We start from the raw sequence: 21,421 nt of genomic DNA on the forward strand, positions 1-21,421 counted from the left end.
ACACCTGGAGCAGAGGGCGGCATGTTGTTGTTGTTGTTGTTGTTGTTGTTGTTGTTGTTGTTGTTAGAAACATAGAGCTATTTGATTTTTTAGAACTTTCTACAAGTGCAACACTGATGCGGAAAATAAAAATTAAATGGAAACAAAATCTGAAGCCCTCAGCCTTCACTGGAGGCAAAGCCCCGCCCCTTCCTTTCTCACACCCCACCCTTCACCGTGGAAACAGCTCAAGCTCTTAACACTCTTCATTTCTAGCCCCTAGAGATTTCCTCTTTTTCTTTTCGTTTTTCTAACAGTTCTTTTAATGATATAATTCACTTACAATTCACTCAAAGTGTACAACTCAGTGGCTTTTACTATCCAGAGCTGAGCATCCATCACCACAATCAATTCCAGAATATTTTTCATCACCTCAAAAAGAAACCCCTACCCATTAGCAGTCACCCCCATTTCCCCTCTCCCACCCCTAGGCAACCATGATTCTACTTTCTTTCTCTATAGCTTTGCCCATTCCAGACCCTTCAAATCATACAATATGTGGTCCGTTGTGACCTGCTTCTTGCACTTAGCATGTTTCCAAGGTTCATCCACGTTGTAACATGTGTCTGTATTTCATCCTTTTAAAGCCAAATATTTCATTGTATGGATACACCACATTTTTTTTTTCTATCCATTCACCAGCTAATGGACATTTGGATTGTTTCCATCTCTTGGCTATAATGAATAATGCTGCTGTGAACATTCGTGCACAAGTTTTTGTGTAGACGTGTTTCCGTTCTCCTGGGTATATACGCAGGAGGTGAAATGCTGGGTCCCGTGGTAACTCGAGGTTTAGCCACTTGAGAAGCTGCTGGAAGAACTGTTTTCCACAGCAGCTGGACCAGGTTCCATTCCCAGCAGCAGTATATGACGGTTCTGCTGTCCCCATCCTCACCAACACTTCTTACCATCTGTGGTTTTGTTTAGAGCCTTCCTAGTGGATGGAAAGTCGTATCTCACTGTAGTTTTGATTTTCTGATGGCAATGCCTCCTTTCCTGAATGTTCAGTTGTTCATTTAAGTAAAGTTTTGCTATATTTATCTGGCACTTCTAGGTGTTTTTATCAGACGGTATTTCATGTTAGCTTAATCAGCCATCTTGGGGGAACAGGAAGGCCTCCATGTTTCACTTAGATTTTAGTTTTATGTGAACTAATCCATACATCGCAGTAAAGTTAATGACGTGTACGTGGACAACAGCCTGTGCTACTGCCCAGGGCGTGAGCTTCAGGATCAGATGCTCCAGCATTCAAATTCCAGCTCTGCCCCTGCCCGACACTGCACCTGGGGCCAATTACTGGAGGATTTCAAGGCTCAGTAACTGGCCCTTCAGTAACTGGCCCCATTTTATTATTTGTTCACCCAGGATGGTGTCCTGAGAGGAGGTATTACACTCACCCAAATCTGTGAAAACTGATGTGCAGAGAGGTTAAAACACAAACTAACAATGACAGAAGGAGAACACAAGTCTTCCAATGAACAAGCCTAGAGTTTTTGCCACCATGGTTATGTAGGCGGGCTTAACTAGAAACAACAACAATAACAACAACAAAACTTCAAGAGTGCTTACCAATGCCACTCTCCTAAGTGGCAATATGGTGGCTTTTTATATAGTTGTGTTTCAATCTTCATAACAATCAGACAAAGAAGGGACTGTCGTTATCCTCATTTTATAAAAGTGGAAACCAATACATAGAGAAGTTCAACAACTTGTTCCAAGGTCTGAAGCTGATAGGCAGTGAGGCTGGATTCAGTCCAGCTCCACGATGGTGCGTAAGCAATGCCCTCTCAATCTCAGTGATGTTGTTTTTCATAATTCAAACAAGGGCCAGTCTAAATGCTTGGCTCCCTCATGCCATCAGCTTAAAGGGGATGCATTTTACCTAGAACTGTACGATCCAGTGTGGTAGCCCCTTGTCACATGTGGCAAGTCTGCAGTGAGACACGTTGTGAGTGTCAAGTATATTCCAAATTTCAGACTTAGTATGAAAAAACAAAATGTAAAATGCCTCACTGATAGTTTTTTTTTTTTTGATACTGACTACATGTTGAAACGATAATAGTTTGGATACATAAGGTTAAATACAATGTATTAGTAAAATTAATTCACCCATTTCTGTTTAGTACTTTAATGTGGCTACTAGGAAACTTAAAATTACAAATGCTGCCCTCACTTGTGACTGTCATTATACTTCTAAGGGACAACACCGATTAGATTGCTCCAGGAAGACTAACCTCATTAGAAGTCTTCGGACATTTTTGCACATGCATCCCTACAATAACTGTTAAAAGTATGTACCCGCTCATGCACCCTGGAAAAATGCATCATGATAAGATGGCGGGTGTGGGAAAGGGTGTGCTTGTATTTTGCAAGGTGGCAAAGGGGCGATTAGGAAGGGCAGGTGGGAGAGCACTGTTGGCTCCTGGATGGAGCAGTGTGCCAAGGCAGGTGACACAGTTTCGGAGGAATACACAGAGAAGCTGACATTCTCAGAGCCAAGCCGATTCCCAGAAAGCAATGGATCCAGGGTGTACATACCTCAGCAGATCTGCCCCTGAGCTCAGGGTGAGTGTACCCCGTTCTGAAGACAGACCTCTGAATCTGACACAAAGACAAAATGCCAGCCCCCAGTTCAAACTGAGCAACCCCTGCTTTCCCAGCCCAGCCCATGGAGATCTGTCCATCCTGAGCAGCCCTTAGGAGTAGTGCACCAGCCCACCGGGCGGCAGGATCACCTCTTACTGTGCATAAGCCCAGCAGGAAGCACACAGAATTCCAGCACCTTCTGTGAGCTCTTGACACTCCCTGGGCGCCTGCTGTTTGGTCTTTCTGTCCAACCCCAGGCCATGAACCAAAGTGTTCAACTTAATCCCAAAGTATGCACATTCCACCACTTAAGAGTCTCAGGACTCCACTGATTCTTTTTAATTTTCTCTTGCAAACAGTCTTTTTCACTAAACAGGCTAAACTTTCCATTTGTTATGGTAGGGCTTCGGGTGAGTTGGCATTCTCCTTTATTTCAAAATGTCCAGGGAGCCTGAGGGATATCTTGGCATCGAGACTCTGAAGCTCAGCCCAAGAACAAATGATCCTTTTCACCTTCTCTCCCCACAAGGCATAGAAATGACAGCAAGTTAAAAATAAAGACACCAGGCTTTCCAGCTAACCTGGAGACCGCCTGTGCCAAAAGCAAGAGAGGAATGATGGCTCACAGAACAAGGCCCTAAAATGTCCTGCCAGAGAGAATGTTCCAGAGCTCACACAGCCAGGGACAGGCTGCCGCATTGCTTGCCAGGTCAGCTCCTTTCTTCCCATACTGAGAATGGCTCTTTGCTTAACATTTCTGTTTTCAGCAACATTAAAACTGTAGACCTTCAGTAAAATAACCTCACCAGGTTTTCAAGCAAGGTAACCACGGAAAGGCTGTTTTCCTCCCAAATGTTGAGTGGAGTGTTAAAAGCAAACAGTTCTACAGATGATTAATACACAGGGACAGATGTGGGTACACTTGAGACTGGAACAATTAGTGCTTGGGATTTTAAATATAAAACTGGTGAGTTTGTTTGACCTCACCCAGGATAAGGCAGAAATACTGATTTGTTCACTCTTATTGCCAAACCCAAACCAATATTTACAAACCATTTTGCTGAACGAAGTTCATCTCAGCTGACATCAGAGGCATATGCCACTGATTACAGAGAGCTGTACTTACTAACCGGGAGTTTAATGCCCGCGTCTAATAATATTTGTTTTACATAACAGCACAACTTATCCCGTAAACATACATAAAAAAGAAAAAACATATCATTATGGATCCTGAGGAAATGTAAAGTTCACTTGGAAGAAAATAAGCCTCAATACGATCTTCCTTAGATACTTCCTGCATCAGTCTCATGTCTTCCTATACAGTTGTTGAGTGGGTATCAGTGAGTGTACAAAGATAGTCTCCGTTTGGGATTGGGCTTTCTCGCCTCCTAAGATCTGAAGTTGAGATGTACATGGCCCTTCCTTAATTACCACGCCTGACATATGCCTGAGTTCTGTTGATGTAGGATTTGTCGCTTTCACATTCTGGAGTCAAGCCCAATGAAAGGGTCTTCAGAGAATCTGCAAAGTGATAATACTGTCCTTGCACTGAAAGTCTAGCTGGTAAAACCATTCAAAGAGAACTTAATTATGGCCTGCAAACCAGAAATGATTGGTTAAGCCTGTTTTGCAGTCTCCCTCTTTTCCTTAGAGCCTACCATGGTGACACAAAAGGAACTTCTGAGCCCTGCAGGGAGTTGTATTCAATTTATTAATGTTAGCGGTGGTGGGTTCCGAACCGACGCCAACCGACATGGGCCCTCTTTGCATTAACTGGAAGGTGTATTTTAGCTTCTCCACAGGACACCAACAAGATTAATTATTCTTTAAAACAATCCCAGTTTTGTTTATGATGCTACTTTCTGGAACCTTTATACAATAATTCTATGAAAGCTATTTTTGTATAGCCTTGTTTTCTTTCAAAGAATTTCATGATGATATAAAATGGTAAAGTGCAATTAAGCCTAAATTCTGAATACCTGTGTTAGCATTGCTTGAATTAGTAGCATAGAAAATAGTACACACAGGTACATGAGTACATGTGTGTGTCCAGCTACTAATAAACACGCATGTGTGTAAATGCATGCATACACACATGCATGTTCTACCACGTTTCCCCGAAAATAAGACCTAGCCAGACAATCAGCTCTAATGCGTCTTTTGGAGCAAAAATTAACATAAGACCTGGTCTTGTATTACATTATATTATATAAGACCCGGTTTTATATTATAGTAAAATAAGACCAGGTCTTATGTTAATTTTTGCTCCAAAAGACGCATTAGAGCTGGTTGCCTCGCTAGGTCTTATTTTCGGGGAAACACAGTAGTAATACTAATTGTCATTGGCCTAAAGAAGATCAAGCAGAAGGATCATAAAAGAATGTCCTATTAGCATTTATTAGCTTTGCATGTGAATTTGGAGTCTAAAGAGATCATTTGCAGCAAATAAATTAAAAAATATATTTTCCCATTTTTATTACGTGGTTTTCTCTGTGTGTTCAGTCAACACAACCTTCCATCTACAGTAGATATAATGATCTCATTTTTAAAAGAGGAATGGTTTCAGGTACTCGTGACACAGCTGGTACATGGCAATAGGTATCTACTTCCTTTGACTCCAACTTCATGTTATTTTCACTACAAATAGAGAGTAACAAGGTCAGTATACGCACTGAGGTAGGATTGATGGTAGGGCTTAAGACAGGCTAAGGTCTAAACAGAAAACTTAAAGCAAAAGGAAACAGAGAAGTCTAGACTGGGAGAAAGTGTTGAGAGTCTGGGAAGTCGGGAGGATGTAAAATATTAGAAGTAGGCACTGGAAAGAAGGCCGAGGAATCTTACAAGAGCCAGATGTTGGCAGCAACTAACTGAAGTGGTAAAATAAGCAGCACATGCAGCAGGGGATGACATGGGTGGGGACTCATTCCATGCTCATCACATCAGCTAGAAAGCTGCCAGGACCAACACTCTCATGAAATCTCAGACCATATTGTCACTGGCAAGCAAATGCTGAATTGCCAAATCCCAACTGCAGCCTTATGGAAAAACAGCTCACCTTGTCACTAAAATTAGCCATATCTATCTTTAGTTTCATGGGAGATACTTTCTTCCACAAGCACTCAGTTAGTAAATGTCCCAGTTACCCAAAACAAGCCATCATGATTAACAAAATAATAAAACAATAATTCTAAAGGTAAAAAAAAAAATCAGATTAATTGTTGAATTGCCTCAGTGAATGTCAAAAGAAAGCAGAAGTAGGATAAAAATAACCACTGTTCTCTCATTAAGTCACTTTATTCCCTCTTGTCCTCTCCTTTGATAATTTCACCCAGAGATGAAGTCTGCCGCTCTGACACCCACTTAAAACACGCAGCCATCCCGCTTACCCAGGGATAGCCCTCAGGGACATCACTAATTAGCAAGCAACATCTTTTCTTTCTGCCTGATTGTTGCTCTATATGAAAAATCAGTTACTTCATTTTGTATTAATGAATGAAGCATTTTTCTATCCAATGCGTAGCACCTTGTCTCAGTAATTGTGGATGAACAGATGAATGGTTGAGATAACTGTGGAAGCTTCTAGTTATTATGTCTTTACTATAAGCAGGCATTGTGCCTGGTACTCTGCATACACTGTCCACCATACAGGGTATTATTTACTAGCAACTTTCAGATTGCAAAGTGTGGCTTAAACAGGTTTGCTAAGTCATCCACAGTTACACAGCCAGTAAATAACTGAGCTGGAATCCCGTCCACAGCACCTACACCCAAAGGGTTTTGCCCTTTCCTCTGTGCCTTCGGGCTGAGGATATTATTGTCTAGATTAGCTGATACCGTGTTTCCCTGAAAACAAGACCTAACCGGAAAATAAGCCCTAGCATGATTTTCCAGGATGACATCCCCTGAACATAAGCCCAAATGCGTCTTTTGGAGCAAAAATTTATATAAGACCCGGTCTTATTTTCGGGGAAACACGGCACCATCCAGCACTCTCTCAGCCACATTCTACATCTTCTTACAACACCACAGATAGCAAAGGACATATCCTTGGTCCCTTTCTTTCCTCTAGTGACCCTGAATTGGTGACCAGCGAAGCCTGACAGGACAGACCAGTTGGCCTAGCAGAAGATTCATTAAAAAGCCTTATAACTGTTGCTGTGTGAAGCTATCTAGCTCCACTTTAAGGAAAAGTGGGTTTTCTATGTGGAAACCCACGCCATCTTGCTAAATTTGTAGGGTGATGACCAGATTTCCAGCCAGGCCTTATTGGCTGTGTCATCTAAGAGGTCAGCACTATGGGGAAATTAACAGGGGTAAAAAAGTCCGAATGTGAAGAACTTAAAAAGCATTAACCTTCCCATAGCCTTTTCTTAGCTCATATCTGGTAGAATTTCACAGCATAAACGTAGAGGCTATGTCATAGGAAATACTTTAAAATGAAAAACTTAAACAGGAAATATCTTTAATGGGTTGAACGCCTCCATTTCTTCAAGGTTGAATTAGCCATCATCTCACCTACGCAGGAGATGAGGAAAAAGTGTCAAACAACAAGGCCATTTGAACTGATAGCTGCATCCTTAACTCTCTGAGCAGAGAGAAATAGTTCACGGAAACCTTGGAGCTGCGTGTGGTAGGAACTGTTCTTTCCTGACCTTGGTGCACCTGGGACAACCTGGCAGGGAGACCAGAGCAGGGTGTCGGATGACCATAACACCCACTGCAGTCGTGCCTCCCAGGACAAACTCAAAGCTCTCTGCTTAAACTCTCCTTTCTACACCCAATGAAGGTTCTGAATAATTGGGGATCAGAACCTTCACACAGCAGCACAGATCAAATACCATCTCTGCGGCCACCCGATTTTGCCACAACACTTTCTCCGTGGTCAGTGCCACACAATTCCAGGGGATATGACGAAAGCGGTTACGGTTTGGGTCCTGCTACAAAAATGTTCAATCTTTGAAATCGAACCTGCTTGGTTCCTTCACTGCAGGACTGCCCAAAGTGCTGAATCAACATTGGGCCTGTGTTCCCGTGCGCTGGACCCACTCCTAGCGGATCCACTGTCAGGCTGAGGTTTGTGTCTCTACAAAACAACTTGCTGAGAAAATGCCCACGGGCCTGACATGGCATGTATTTAATTATTTTTTTCATGAACTTGTGCTGAGTGGACACAGACCACAAGGCAAGCACTTCCATGCCTGGCAGATTGTGTTGTCTTACTCCATGTCTCTTGAATAAAGAAACAGAAAAGTTACCCCTAAAAAGGAATGTGACCTACCAAATACTTGCCTGACGGAGTGAATTAATCTATAGCCCCATTACCTCATCCATTCTCTTCAGTGCTTATTTTTAAACTACAGCATTGCTTCCCAAGAAAAAGTATAATGCACCTCACATTGGAAAGCACTTGATGGTTTGCAAGGAATTTTTTTAATAAGTCTGGCTTGTATTGTTTTACAAATACAGGAGATGAGGTTTGTCCGCGTTTACTCAGAGACTAAGGCAAGAACCCAAACCCAGGTCTTCAGACACTTAGGTCAAGACACTTTCTACCCAACCCGCTACCTACAGAGGCCATAAAGCCAAGTGGTAAAGCGTGTTGTGTCTGGATTCATACTAAGATGAAAATCTTGGTCCTACCACTTACTGTTATGAGCTTGCACAAGCTTTTTAGCCTCTGTGCCTCAATTTCTTCATCTGTAGAATGGGGATACTAAGAATAGGTACACCATGATTGCAATGAGGATTACTTGAATAAATGTATCTTAAAATATAAAACAATGTTTTATATTATAAGAATATAAACACATCGTAAAATAGTAAAACAGATTGAACATTAAATCACTCCATAAATGTAACAGCATCATTACCACGTAGGGTGGGTATCTGTGAGTCTGTCTAATACTGGAACCACAAAGCAACAAGGATCGCTGTAAGGTGACAGTAAGTACTAGGCTCATAGTCTGCTTTGTTATGTCATACTGAGAAGGATGTTTTTAAAAATGCAATATAAAAATATGTTTTAAATGTAATATACCAGACTCTGTAACTGTAGAAATAAACTGCCATGTTGTGAACCGCTTATGTAGGGTCCACAGGGCAGAGAACTGGGGGCAGCCTCTAGGACCTAAGGGAGGCCCACAGCTGACAGCCACCAAACCTCAGGGCCCTCAGTGGAATTCTGCCAACAACCTGAATGAGCCTGGAAGCAGATTCTTCCCTATCCAAACAAACATCCAGATGACAATGTTGCCCAGCCGTCACTTTAATTGCAGCCTCGTAAGACCCTGGGCAGAGGGTCCATGGGTTACTATTTATATATGAGAGATGCCCAGACTCCTGACCCACAGAAACTGTGAGATTTCATATCTATACACACACACACTCACACACACACACACACACACACACACACACACATATATTTTTAATGTAACATACCAACCATAGAGAATGTTTTATAAATAAAGAAGGAAAAAGAAAAAATGTACCGGTCATCCTTCCATTCTAATCCAATTATTTTTCTAGGCATTCTCTCCTACTCTTTCTTTATATAGATGATTTACCATATAGTAAATCACAGTATTTGTACAATTTTACAACCTAAATTTTTTCACTTACATTATCCACATTCTCTCATGTTACAATATACACATATATTCTTCATATTTATTATTTTTAATGGATATATTTTCTATCAAGAGACAGAGCAAATTATTTAATCAGTCTATTATTGCTGAATATTCCTATGGCTTCTAAAATTCTATTATAAATAAAACACTACTATAAAAATAGGCATGCATATTTCTTTTTAAAAACCATATTTTGGATTAGTCCCTAAGGGGAGGCAATATGTTATGTCTCTCTAAGCCAATTTAAATAACACTAGAAATATTTAAAGCACCAGTTTTACCACATTCTTTTCAGTACTGAATATTTTACTTTTTAAAAACTAAGTGAGAAATGGTACCTTGAGGTTTTAACTTCCATTTCTTTAATTCCCAAAGCAAGTTTAAATGTTTTTCTATAAATATATCTGTTTCAACTCCTTCCTCTTTTAAAAATTATCTTAAATTGAGTTGTCTATCCTTGCTGAGACTCAGTTTCTTCACCTGTAAAGAGCAGATAATACCACGGACTGCACACTATTGCTGTGAAAATCAGATACAATCATTGAAGTGACAATACTGGAGAAGCCTGGCACATGGCAGTTGCTCAAGTTTTAGTTAAATGAATAAATCAAAGAGTAAGGGTTCAGTTACATAGAAGCACACAGCGGCCAACAATATTAATCTAATAGTCACGTAGAATCCAGGCACTAAACAGGTAGTGGGAAGAAAGTACAGTTTTCTAGGCAACACCCAAAAGTTGGAGCATGTTGATTGAAAAAGGAGGAAGATGTCACTGCCGTGATGCCTTTCCCGTAAACACCTACCTACCTTGAAAACAGATATTTGCAAAGAGGCATTACAGTGTAGCACAGCCTCAGCAAGCCTAGACGTGAAAGTATTTCTATCTACACGCCTCTACCTTCCTCTCAGTGATTTCCTCCCCAACACCAAGGATGCCCTAGGAGACTTTTACCTCCACATCTGATGATAACAATTTCGTTGGCCTTGGAAAGAGCCCATTTCAGGCTCTTCTACTGACTGTTTATATATATATAAAATCAATCATCCTTTTCTTATTTGAAGGAAGAACCAATTATCTATATGATCAAAAAGGGAGCTGCTGTGGAAAGCACTTGATAAATTATAAAATTGCTACATTACTGAAAGGAATCATTATCTGATTGGGAGGTATGACTACCACAAAACAGTTTGATTTAGAACTTATAAATCACACAAAATTAAATCAGCTCTATAATAAAGGACCTACACAGGATATGAACTTGGTCCTAGATTATAGTTTCTGATGAAAAATCCCGCAACTCTTGCTCACAGACAGAACTATTTGCAGCCAGAATGTAAACAATTATTGTCCTCTGTAACTCTCAGTATCTATTCTGATAATATCAATAACAGTGGTGTAAAAAAAAAAAACCCAGAAGATAATAATCATGAATGAAATGTACTATTCCTCTTCCTCCCAAGAGACCAGGAGTCAAGCCTCTGATGCCAAGGACAGCTGTTCAAAGGAGGAAACACCTCAGAAGGTGCGTCTGATTGCATCACTTCATCAGCTGAGGCTTCAGAGTGGTTTATAATTTACTTGGTAAAAACAGATAGTCAAACATTGGTCAAGTCCCCTGAAAGGCATCCAGAATGCTGTCCTTGCTCATTGCACTGAGCTGGAAAAGTGATGCAGAAGCACCATAATCTCTTATGAAACAGAGAAGAACCTGCCCTCTGGACCTCAGTGTGCATGTTGTTTAGAAACAGTGAGTCCGACCACAGATATACGGACAAGAAATGGTTCCCAATAAGAACCAAATAAGTGCTCACTTAAAAACTAAAGTCAAAAGGATACGTTAGTAGGACTCTTAGGAGCTACTTTCTGCATAGAAGAAAATGTATGCTCTCGAAAGTCAAATTATGAAATTACGAAATGAAAAATACAAAGCATAGCAATCTATATTGTTTTAATGATTCTGATTATGGTGAACACTCTTCATACTAAAGTGAGACTATCCTTTCAATAACAGTACAAAGCAGGTCCAATTTTTTGACTCCTAAAAAGCAAACTGCTCAGGATAATCTCCAGAGGTTTAAGAAGCTCAAACAGTCAGGCCCAGGTATCGTCACTGTGACCTGAGACATGGCAAATTTCCCCTAGAAGTAAGATGGAGCTGCCTCTGGGGCGGTGACTTTTTCAGATGCAGGACGAGATTCCTTCTAACCGTTCAAATGCTCAATGTTAAAGTGTTTGCAAGCAGGAGCATCAAATTGTTGATTTCACAGGCTGCCATGGCTGGAAGAAGCCATGAGTCCGATCCTTTCATGTTACGGCAGGTAGCGGAGCCCCAGAGAAGGGAATGGATGTGCTCAAAGTTTCACAATGACTGACATGACCCAGGGAATCCAGGAAAGAGGATGGAAATGGGCCTGCCTGTGACACTCTCTCCTGCCCCACTGTTAGACTCTCACTACACCCTGTTGTACTGATTAAGCAGAGAACTGCCTAGTCACCGAGGGCAAATGTGTCTCCTGGAAAAAAATCGTTCAGCACTTTGTCCCTCTTCATTCCAGACCCCACACTTCCTTTTCAGACAGCCGCTTTCCTAGCACTCAGCTCCCTGTCTCCAGGGCTTTCCCCCCAAGTGCAAGTGCAGCACTGACAGCCTCTCTAGGTTCCCAAGGCACAAATCTTCCTCTTGCTCTTTGGTTTCTACTAGAGCCAGAAGTGGAGGACCGTGGTCACAGATTCCTCCTTGGGCCTTTGTCATCACAAGGACCACAAGCAGTCAATGAAGCTGGTTTTACTTGAAATGCAGAATTTCTGCTAATCAGCTTATGGCTGGTTTGGCCACATGAATGACTCTCCTATGTTACATAGTTGGTCATTGTAATTTCCTTTCTGGTGAGTATGTCAGTCTGTGTGTGGGTGTCGCACTGCACATGACTGTGGGGTAAATAGGGGTGATCTATGTGTGGGCACATTGCCATGGTTACTGCTGTTTGAAAATGAGGATTGGGACTCCAACATCCTCCCTCCTAATGGCAATTCAGCCACTCGGACTCAGTTTATGAACCTCATCTCCACATAAGATCAGTGGGCTGTTGCTTTAACTGAAAGGATATCTCCAAATGGCCTCGAATGTGGATCAAACTAATATCATAAAGGAGAAAGAAAAACTATCCCGGGGCACTTTTATCTCAGACGTTATATACCACTGGAGAGTGCCTGACTGCTAACCAAGTGACAAAAATCACTTCATGATGACACCAAAAATACGAGAAAGGCTGTTAAATGTTTAAAGAGTCACTGCAATATGATATCCTTCCCAACGTACCCCACCGAGGCAAACGGCATCATTGTAAAAACACAGTTTTAAAATCAAAAGACTATCTTATTCCATGTTGGCATTAAAACATTTAATTGCATTTTTTAAATTCCATTCATAAGGAAATGGTTTACCTTCCAGCATTTTTTGCAGACTGTTCCTCATGACATGGATGTTCTCTATCCCGATAAACTGAAACTTGATGTTGGAATAGTTGTCTTCATTCTCATAGCCTTTCCCTGCAGCGCGATTGGCCATGGCATTAAGCTGCCATGGACAGCAAAACAGAACAGTCACCAGTTATATTCAGCACATGAAACAACCAAAACATTTCATGGATGTCCACAAAAGCATTCACAGTGAATGTTTTAAGTCACTGAACTTAGAATTGTGCATTGTGCTGAACTATGTAGTTTCAGACCCACGTGCTCAGTTTGTTTTCAACATAAACTTGTTGATGTGGGGGACGTTTTCTGAGCTGGGAAGAAGCATTCTATGGATACACCCTTCCGGAGATGCCCCTCGCAGTTCCCAGTCACTGCCGAAGCGAATATGGAATTCTGTCACAGAGGCAAGTTGCCCTGATTTAATACCAGATATTACAACGTGCAGGTTGACAGAAGAATATCAGCAGACACAGCTGTCAACATAAAGGTCTGTAAGTCAAATGATGATTTCTTCCAGTATTATACTGCAATTAAGGCCACCATCCAATAGGAATGGATGCACCATTCCAATTTGCCTGCAAGAATCCTGCAGACATCCAATTAAACCTTGAGCAGGAACCACTGAGTATAATGAAGAGAGGGCATGCAGATGCTAAATCTCAGAGGCACGTCTGCCAGCCACCTTATTTAAATCTAGAGACCAATTACAAGGGCTTTCTGATCATTTTGATGACCATAATTTTGTACACGAGAAGTGGGGGTATCCTTGTGCAAACAGGGTTCAATAATAAAGGACTTTGAAGAAATACATTTTTTGCCCTAGTCCTGTGTAACTAAAATCAAGAAGGGGACAAGTCCTGCCTTAGCTGGGAAATACAGATTTCTAGAATGGAGGCATTATTGGTAATACACAATTCTTGCTGTTTGGCTAAGTGGGTGGGTAATCATGTCCTAGAAAACTGCACTCACTGGCCATTCTCTTCCTCTGCCACAAAGGGCAGAGGGCTCTCCCAGGCAGAGAACTAACACCAAGGACTCACTGCCAGAAAAAAATGTCAGTTTTTAGGACCACAATGCAGTACTGGGTGGCATTAATAAATACTTTTTGAAAAGCTAAGTTTAAAAAGCTAAATTAAGTTAGAAACATACATTGTTTGACCCAGATCTCCAACTTGTGAGAATCTAAAACAGTTAAAAGTACCAGCATCTAAAGATAGATGTCCAAAAATGTGGTTTATTGCAACTTTTTTTTATATAAAAGTACAAAACTAAAAACCTATGAATATTTCAATAGGGCTATGACTAGATAAATTATGATATATGCATGCCCTGGACTACTAATTGTACTGAGAAAAAGAAAGAGAAAGAGCGCGAGAGTGAGAGAGAAAGAGAGAAACTGGAAATTGGCCCATGACAGGTTCAATGAAAAGATTAAGCTACAGAATAATAGTCATATAATTATTCCATTTTTTTTTCTGTAAAAGCAAACCAACCTACAGATAAATGTTTATGTTTATGCATGTTTGATTAAGCAGAATAAAAATGGAAGACTAAGAAATCGGCAGTAGTTACAGCAGAAAGATAGAGGTGGCAAGTGGCAGGGGGACACTATCAGTACTCCTCTAGATACTCCTGTATTCCTTGTTATAAAGAAGATATAGGAGATTTGTGATTTAAACAACAGAAATAAAACATATTAGAAGTGAAAAAGAAAACATCAGAGGACAGCCATTGCCATAAAGAGCTCATGCTGGCACATAGGTCATCACATTTTCACCGTAGTCCTGCTCCATGATTGAGTACATGTGACATCAGCTGAGGCACATTAGCCCCTCAAGACACTGTTTCCAGTTTACAAAAGAGTGTCCCCTTTCTCCTAAGCATGCTATGAGAATAAAGGGTTTGGCCTTAATCAAGAAAAAATATTAAAATAATGTTATTTTTAAGATAACTTATGCTCATGCTTTAAATTTTTTAAATATTTTAAGGGGAAATTTTTTCTACAATTACCTTTAGACATTATTACTAAGAAATTATAAAATATCACTGATTTGTCTAACCATTTTCCAAAGCCGTTGGCTTATTGTTTACAACAAGTTTTTTACTAGGATACTTGCAAGTAAACTTCAGCTACATGGACCTTGGGTTTATTCTCTATCTTACATAATTCAAGTTAAGCATACTCACCATGTACTACAGAGATACTCTTTTGAAACAGTTCAATGAATAAAACCCAAAATACTATTATTATTATTATTTTAATCTATAATTAGGCCTCTGCTCACATTTTTTAAATAGTTGACTGTCTATGACTTGGGAAAATGTATTGGTAGTCTTTAAAAGCAAAGAAGCAACACAAGATGGCTTCTTGAAAGGCAATGGTACTTCTCATCATGAACAGAAGGTGGCACTATTTAACCTACCATCCAAAGGGTACTTTCTAAAAGTTTCCACACATTTCACAGGACATTTCATAGTATGGCAAACGCTGAACCCTCAAAGCAGGAAATACAGTTATATAATTAATACAAATGCAAGAAGTGATAGTGTCCCTTACATAAACGAAACACTATTAGGAAGTCTAATTTGGTCCTGTCCCTTTGGCTGAGAACTCCATTTAACAACTGAAGGAAAAGCTATTCATTTCCGCCCCTAAAAATTCTCAAACAGATAAAACAACAGAGGTAACTGTATTTTGGTTTCAATTTATGCTTAAGGAACACAACAGACAAATGAAAAGTGGGACTGGAAAGAGTGTCCTGTTTTCTAACCCAAGATCACTCTGCTATTTGATAATCTCATCATCTTTGGGTGCAGAAAAGCTCGTAAATGAAACAAAGAGAACCCACCATTTCTCAACAAACACTTCATGAACACCTACCATGTGCCAGACACTGAAAAAAATAAAATGATGGCTAAACTGTTCCTCCCACCATGAGCTTACACTTGAATGTGTAAAGGAAAGCACGTAGCACCAAAGAGGAACGGAAAATACCCAGCAGGACTGGGCAGGAACTGAACGACTGGTCAGAGGCAGTGACAGTGGCGGCAGTTCTAATTGGGAACAGCCCCACGTGGCCCAGGGGATCAGGGGCAATGTGCCATGAAGGAAGGAGCACTTGAGATGGGCTATAATACTCCGGAAAGATAGAGAGAGAAGGAAGGGTATTCCAGATAAAACAGAAGAAGAGAAGAAGTGAGGGACACAAATCAAAGGAGCAGGTGGGTATTGGAGAGCCAACCAGTGCGAACAGAGTGGCAGGATCACGTATGGTGGCAGTAGCAAGAGAAGAAGCTAGGAAACATTTACGGTCCTCTACTAACAGGCCCAATGAAGCTTAGACTTCATCTGTGGCAGTAGAAAGCAAGTGAAAGATCCTGAGCAGGTAAAATTGAAAAATTGGAGTTTCCGTGCCCATGACACAGAAGGTCCACTGGAATGCGACAGAAGATGTAGGCTCCACAGGGAGCGTGGCTGCCCTGTTTATAACCATATCCCCACGCCTCGACCTGGCACCTGACAGGCTCTCAATGAAGATTTATTGACTGGCTGACTGACGCAACAAAGGACTGAATAATGGAATGAAGTTGAGAGGGTTAACAGGACAAGAAAGTTAAGAAATAGAATCAGATTCTTCCCCTCACCCTAAACCAATCAATAAACATACGAAAACCATGAAATCAATAATAATCTTGATATCAAGTTAAAGGTCAGCCTGCTCACTATCTTAGTCTTGGCTTCTAAAATTTCAGCAGAGTACATTCTATACCTGAATAATGATAGGACCTGATCTGATGTGGTTGGGAAATGAGAATAGAAGTTGATCTTGGCAGCAGGGGGATTGGGCCACATCCTAGTACAGAGGGTCAAACGATGGTCCTTTTCTCTCTGTCTGTAACTGGTGAAATTGAAGAAGCTTAACATGTAAAATCAACATGAAAATATATGATTTTATTTCTTGCAACTACTGTCTACAACTGTGCTATTCAAAACCCTTCTTTTCTACCCCCTAACAACATATTAGGCAGAATTAAGAGCTTTCAGATTACTCTCAGGAAATCATCATCCAGTTCAATTTAAAATTCCAATCCCATGTGTGATGCAAAATTGTCCCTTTCCCTCATTACAGGCTATTTGGACTGGTGAAGGTTCTGCTCTGGTACTTCTTCCTTTTCCCCCTTCCAGGCTCTATCTGGCTTTATCTAGGAGGGAAAAGAGAAGAGGTAATATCTCTTTACAAAGCTGGACAAGACTGCAATTCTCTCTCCATCGGTTGTCGCTGCTTCTCTGGTTAACACTTACTGGCCATCACTGTCCTCTCTGGCCTAAGTATCTACATGCTGAATCTCCTAAGGCATGTCTGTGGGCCCTTGGGGGTAGGAGGTACACAGTTCACTGACACGAGAGCCACCTTGGCTTCCGCCTTATTCCAATCCCCTCGGCTTCCCTTCGCAGCATGTGACCCACAGTCACTTGCTGCTGGGCGCCTCCATGGGACAAGCCCTCTCAGGAAGGATAACAGTAAAATGAACAGCATCCTTCCTCAGTGTCCACCTGACACGTGGGAAATTCCTCCATCCTTGTCCTGCCAAAGAGAGGAAGAACAGACTGTTCCACTGCTGTCTCTCTCCAATTCCCTTTCCCCTGCTCACTACCAGTGGTGGCCATCAGCAAGTATGCTACATACGTATCCCACTAGGAAATGAGGTCCATGATTCTTCTCTTTCAGGCACCCCAACCCTTACAACTGATTATCGCAAATCTCCCCTCACATGACTCCGTGAGTAGAAACCACCTAATTACTGATTCCTGTAATGAGAGAAGAAAAGAAAAACTTCCAATGTGACAGATTATCTATACAACGGAAAAATCACTTACAAGGTGAAATGAGAAGCCATAACCGCAGAGCTGCCTTTGGAGAAGAAGTGAGGAGGAAAGGCTGAGTGTTAGCTGAGGCAGGCGCCTGCCTTACCTCCCCCCTTCTCTTTAGAGCTCCCCACTACGTCCCAAAGAGCTGGCGTCAGCACAGCGCACAGCCCTTCTTGCTCCTCTGGCCCTGGCCTGATTTTGGATGAGCTTGTAGTGGGTTCTTCAGCTCTGAGTCTCTAGCTTCACTGAGTCTGTGCTCAGAGGGGGCAATCCTCCTGGGTCTGACAGTGGACACAAGGCTCCCCTGGAGACTTTTGTCAACAGACAGCACCGTGGTCAAACAGGAGAAGGGGCTTTGGCGTCAGATAAGCCTGGATCTGAATCTGGGCTGTACCCTGAACTAGGTGCCGTTGGGTGAATCATTTAACCTTTCTAAATCTATCGTATCCATAAGAAGACCTTACCCATAAGAAGAAAAGAACATCTCCTAATTGGCAAGATTATTATAAGAATTAAATGACAAAGTGCCTGGCATTTTTACAAGCTCAGCAAAGTCCCAGAACAAATTAATAATAAAGTCATGAACACAACTGAGACAAGGTGAGTTATCTCTCATTTTACAACTCAACAGCTGTGGCACCAACACGATTTCATATCTTTTTAATGCACCAAATCCTAGCAGTAATTTATGACCTCAAGGTGTAGTGTTTTTGAGTGGATATTCAATACACGCTGAGGATCTCACTGGGTTTCCCTCTCACGATTTTAACGTCAACAAGCAATTCAGAAGGCTTACATCTGAACAGGCAGCACCTGGGGCGAGCCCTGCTCAAAGGACAAGAATGATCCCCGCAGCCTCCTAACCCTTCCTCTTTTTAATTAAAACTGGGAGCAAACCTGGCCAGTGCCCCATGCGCCACTGCCCACCATCTATACAAACATGAACTCCGTCTCCGTCCCCTGGCTACCAAGGAAGCCTGACATACTCCGGAACAAAAATCAACAGACATGATCTTGAAAAGAATGAAAGCTCTAAGCAAACATGTTAAAACTCATGTGGAGTGTGTTAAAACACGCGTGGGAAAATATGAACAGAGGGCACAACTTGTATGAGACACCAATTTTCTTTACTGGATCAGCATCAAACTTCTTATTTGCTGAGAGTAAACACACTTAGTGCTAAATATACCACTTCAAATCAAATCCTTTGGATTAATTTACTTTAAATCTGGAATATGCCCGGCTCAACAGCTGCCACGTTTCCCAGGAAGTTTACATAACATAGTACACATTTGCATCACCGGCCCTTAAATCAGTAGGCGAATCTGTTTGTCTTTATTTAAATCTGGGAAAACACGATAGGAGAAGGACATCCCAATCCAGTAAAGGCCCTGTCTTTCCTTCCTTCCTTGTCTTGTTTAGTCTTCAGTATATGTGTCTAAGAAGCAGGTATCCACCATGTCATTTCTGACTGTTAGGAAATTCAGAACAGCTCCAACTGACTTACACAAATGGTACAATGAAGATGAGGGAAAGCAGTCAAGGTTAGAAGGAAGGGGTTATAGGATAATGAGCCAGAAAAAAAAAGAAACAAACAAATCAAAAGAGCAAAGTAAAAGTCAGAGATTTTTCTGGCATCTTTCAGGTGAGAACCTTCAAGCAGAGACCCTGCTTTTTCCCCAGTCAGAAACGCATATGGTGTATGTTGTGCTTTGAGAATTTATCTAAAAAAAAAGGAAATCCTTTACATATAATCTGCTAGAATGTGGCCCAGCGGCAATGTCTGTTTCGTCATTGATGTCCACGACTGATCTGCTGATCTGGCTTCGGAGACTAACTCCAGCCTCACTATGCCACCCACATCTTTCCCATAAGTACACTTCCATCAGGAGCGGAGGGAACTGTTTTGAGGTCAAGGGTATGAGTAAGGCACTGATCTTACACCAGTAAAACATCAAATTAAATGATCCAGACCATGAATCACAACATGTAATGACATGAGGGAAGCAGTGCAAATTGTCAGGGTCTGAGTGCCTACACAACGGACAGTATCCAGTTCTCATTATTTTTCAGATCACCCAGGAGTACTGAGTAGGTCTATTCTTAATATCACTGTTCTTAATGTCACTGTATACTTTTAAGTGACGTGGGCTGTTGGTCATATTTCCTCCATCCTGCTCTAATATTTCTTATGTCCTTCTGTTCTTTTTAACAATAGCTTCATTGACATATAATTCACATGACATACAATTCATCCATTTAGTGTACAATTCAGTGGTGTTTGGTATGTTCACAGAGTTACACAACCATCATGACAATCTAGTTTTAGAACATTTTAATCATCCCAAGAAGAATCACTCTACCCATTAGCTGTCACCCCCCATTTCCCCGTTTGCCTAGTCCTAAGCAACCACTGCTCTAGCATCTTCTCTACAGATTTGTCTGTTTTGAACATTTCATATAAATGGAATCATATCATGTGTCCTCTGTAACTGAATTCTTTCGCTTAGCTAACATTTTCAAGGTTCATCCATGTTGAACCTATAGCCAAATAATATTGAATGGGTATACCACATTTATTAATCCATTCTCAGTTGATGGATATTTGGTTGTTTCGACGTTGGGGCTATTATTAATAATGAATAAATATTAATGTACAAGTTTTTATGTGGACATATGTTTTTATTTCTCTTGAGTTAGGAGTAGAATTGCTGAGTCATATGGTAACTGTGTTTAACATTTAAGGTTTTTGTGCTCTTTTAATCTTTTTATGATTAAAAATTTTTTCAAACTAAAGTTTATAAAGTAAAGGTTTCTAAAAATCTTCCTCTCGCCCCACAGGACAAACCACTGTTAACAGTTCAGTATATGTACCCTCAAATTTTTTTCAATGTGAAGAACAATATATAATTTTTAGAACGCAATTATTACATAAATGGGATTATATTGTACATATTTTCTGTTTCTTACTCTTATTGCTTAATAGTAAATCTTGAACACCTTTCCATACCCATATGGAAAGATAGAGCTCTGTGTACCTTTCTCTCTCTTATCAGTCATAGGTCCAGGTATATTTTCATTATTGGCAAGAAATTGCAATGCCAAATATATTAATTAAAGGCCATTTTGCTCTGTCAACTCATTTTGTCCTATATATTTCATGAACTTATAGGTGATTTTGTTTCCACATGTTCACTGGCATATCCCTCTGAGGACTCCATTTGTTGACTGGTTTGCAAAACAATGGGTATAAGGAGTAAAACTGGAAATTATACTGAACCTAATATTAACTAGAGTAAAATGTAAAAGTGAGTGAGATGGACTTGGCTTACCCCTTGATGATTAGATCTATTATTTCCTATTGGTTGTTTTATTAAATTATAGCATTAACATACGAACACATGCATAATTGTAAAACAGTATTTTCAAACAAGGGACAAATAGAAAGTTCTCTACCTCCCCCAATCCTCCCTTCTCCATAGAATTTTAATAGATTGGTGTTTATCCTTCGAGATTTTTTTCTATTTTAATAAACTTTTTTGCATTCTTATAGTTTGGCTTTTTGTACATAAACACAATAGCATACATATTATTTTGTGACTTTTTTTACTTAACATTGTATTTTGTAAATCTTTCCAAAGCATAGATAAAGATTACTTCAAGCTGAATTTGAAATAATATAGCTGAACACCTCACAAAAATTGAACTGCTCCTGCTCCATAGTAAATTTCATATTGTCCGAGCAGATCAGGTCATTTTAGAAATGAACCAAAAACTAGTTTGGTGTATTTAGGAAAGCGATCTCCAAAATTAAAC

At 40.6% G+C, this 21,421-nt stretch overlaps 1 protein-coding gene across 1 annotated transcript in view; it reads right to left on the reverse strand.

Moving 5' to 3' along the window:
• MTMR7 (myotubularin related protein 7) overlaps positions 1-21,421 on the reverse strand; it is a 92,358-nt gene that overhangs the window by 14,621 nt on the left and 56,316 nt on the right. The window contains exon 7 of the mRNA XM_033104450.1: positions 12,703-12,835. Coding sequence (XP_032960341.1) covers positions 12,703-12,835 — 133 coding nt within the window. The remainder of the gene's footprint in view (positions 1-12,702; positions 12,836-21,421) is intronic.

The sequence above is a fragment of the Rhinolophus ferrumequinum genome, chromosome 4, assembly GCF_004115265.2.
Source record: "Rhinolophus ferrumequinum isolate MPI-CBG mRhiFer1 chromosome 4, mRhiFer1_v1.p, whole genome shotgun sequence".
Taxonomy (NCBI): Eukaryota; Metazoa; Chordata; class Mammalia; order Chiroptera; family Rhinolophidae; genus Rhinolophus; species Rhinolophus ferrumequinum.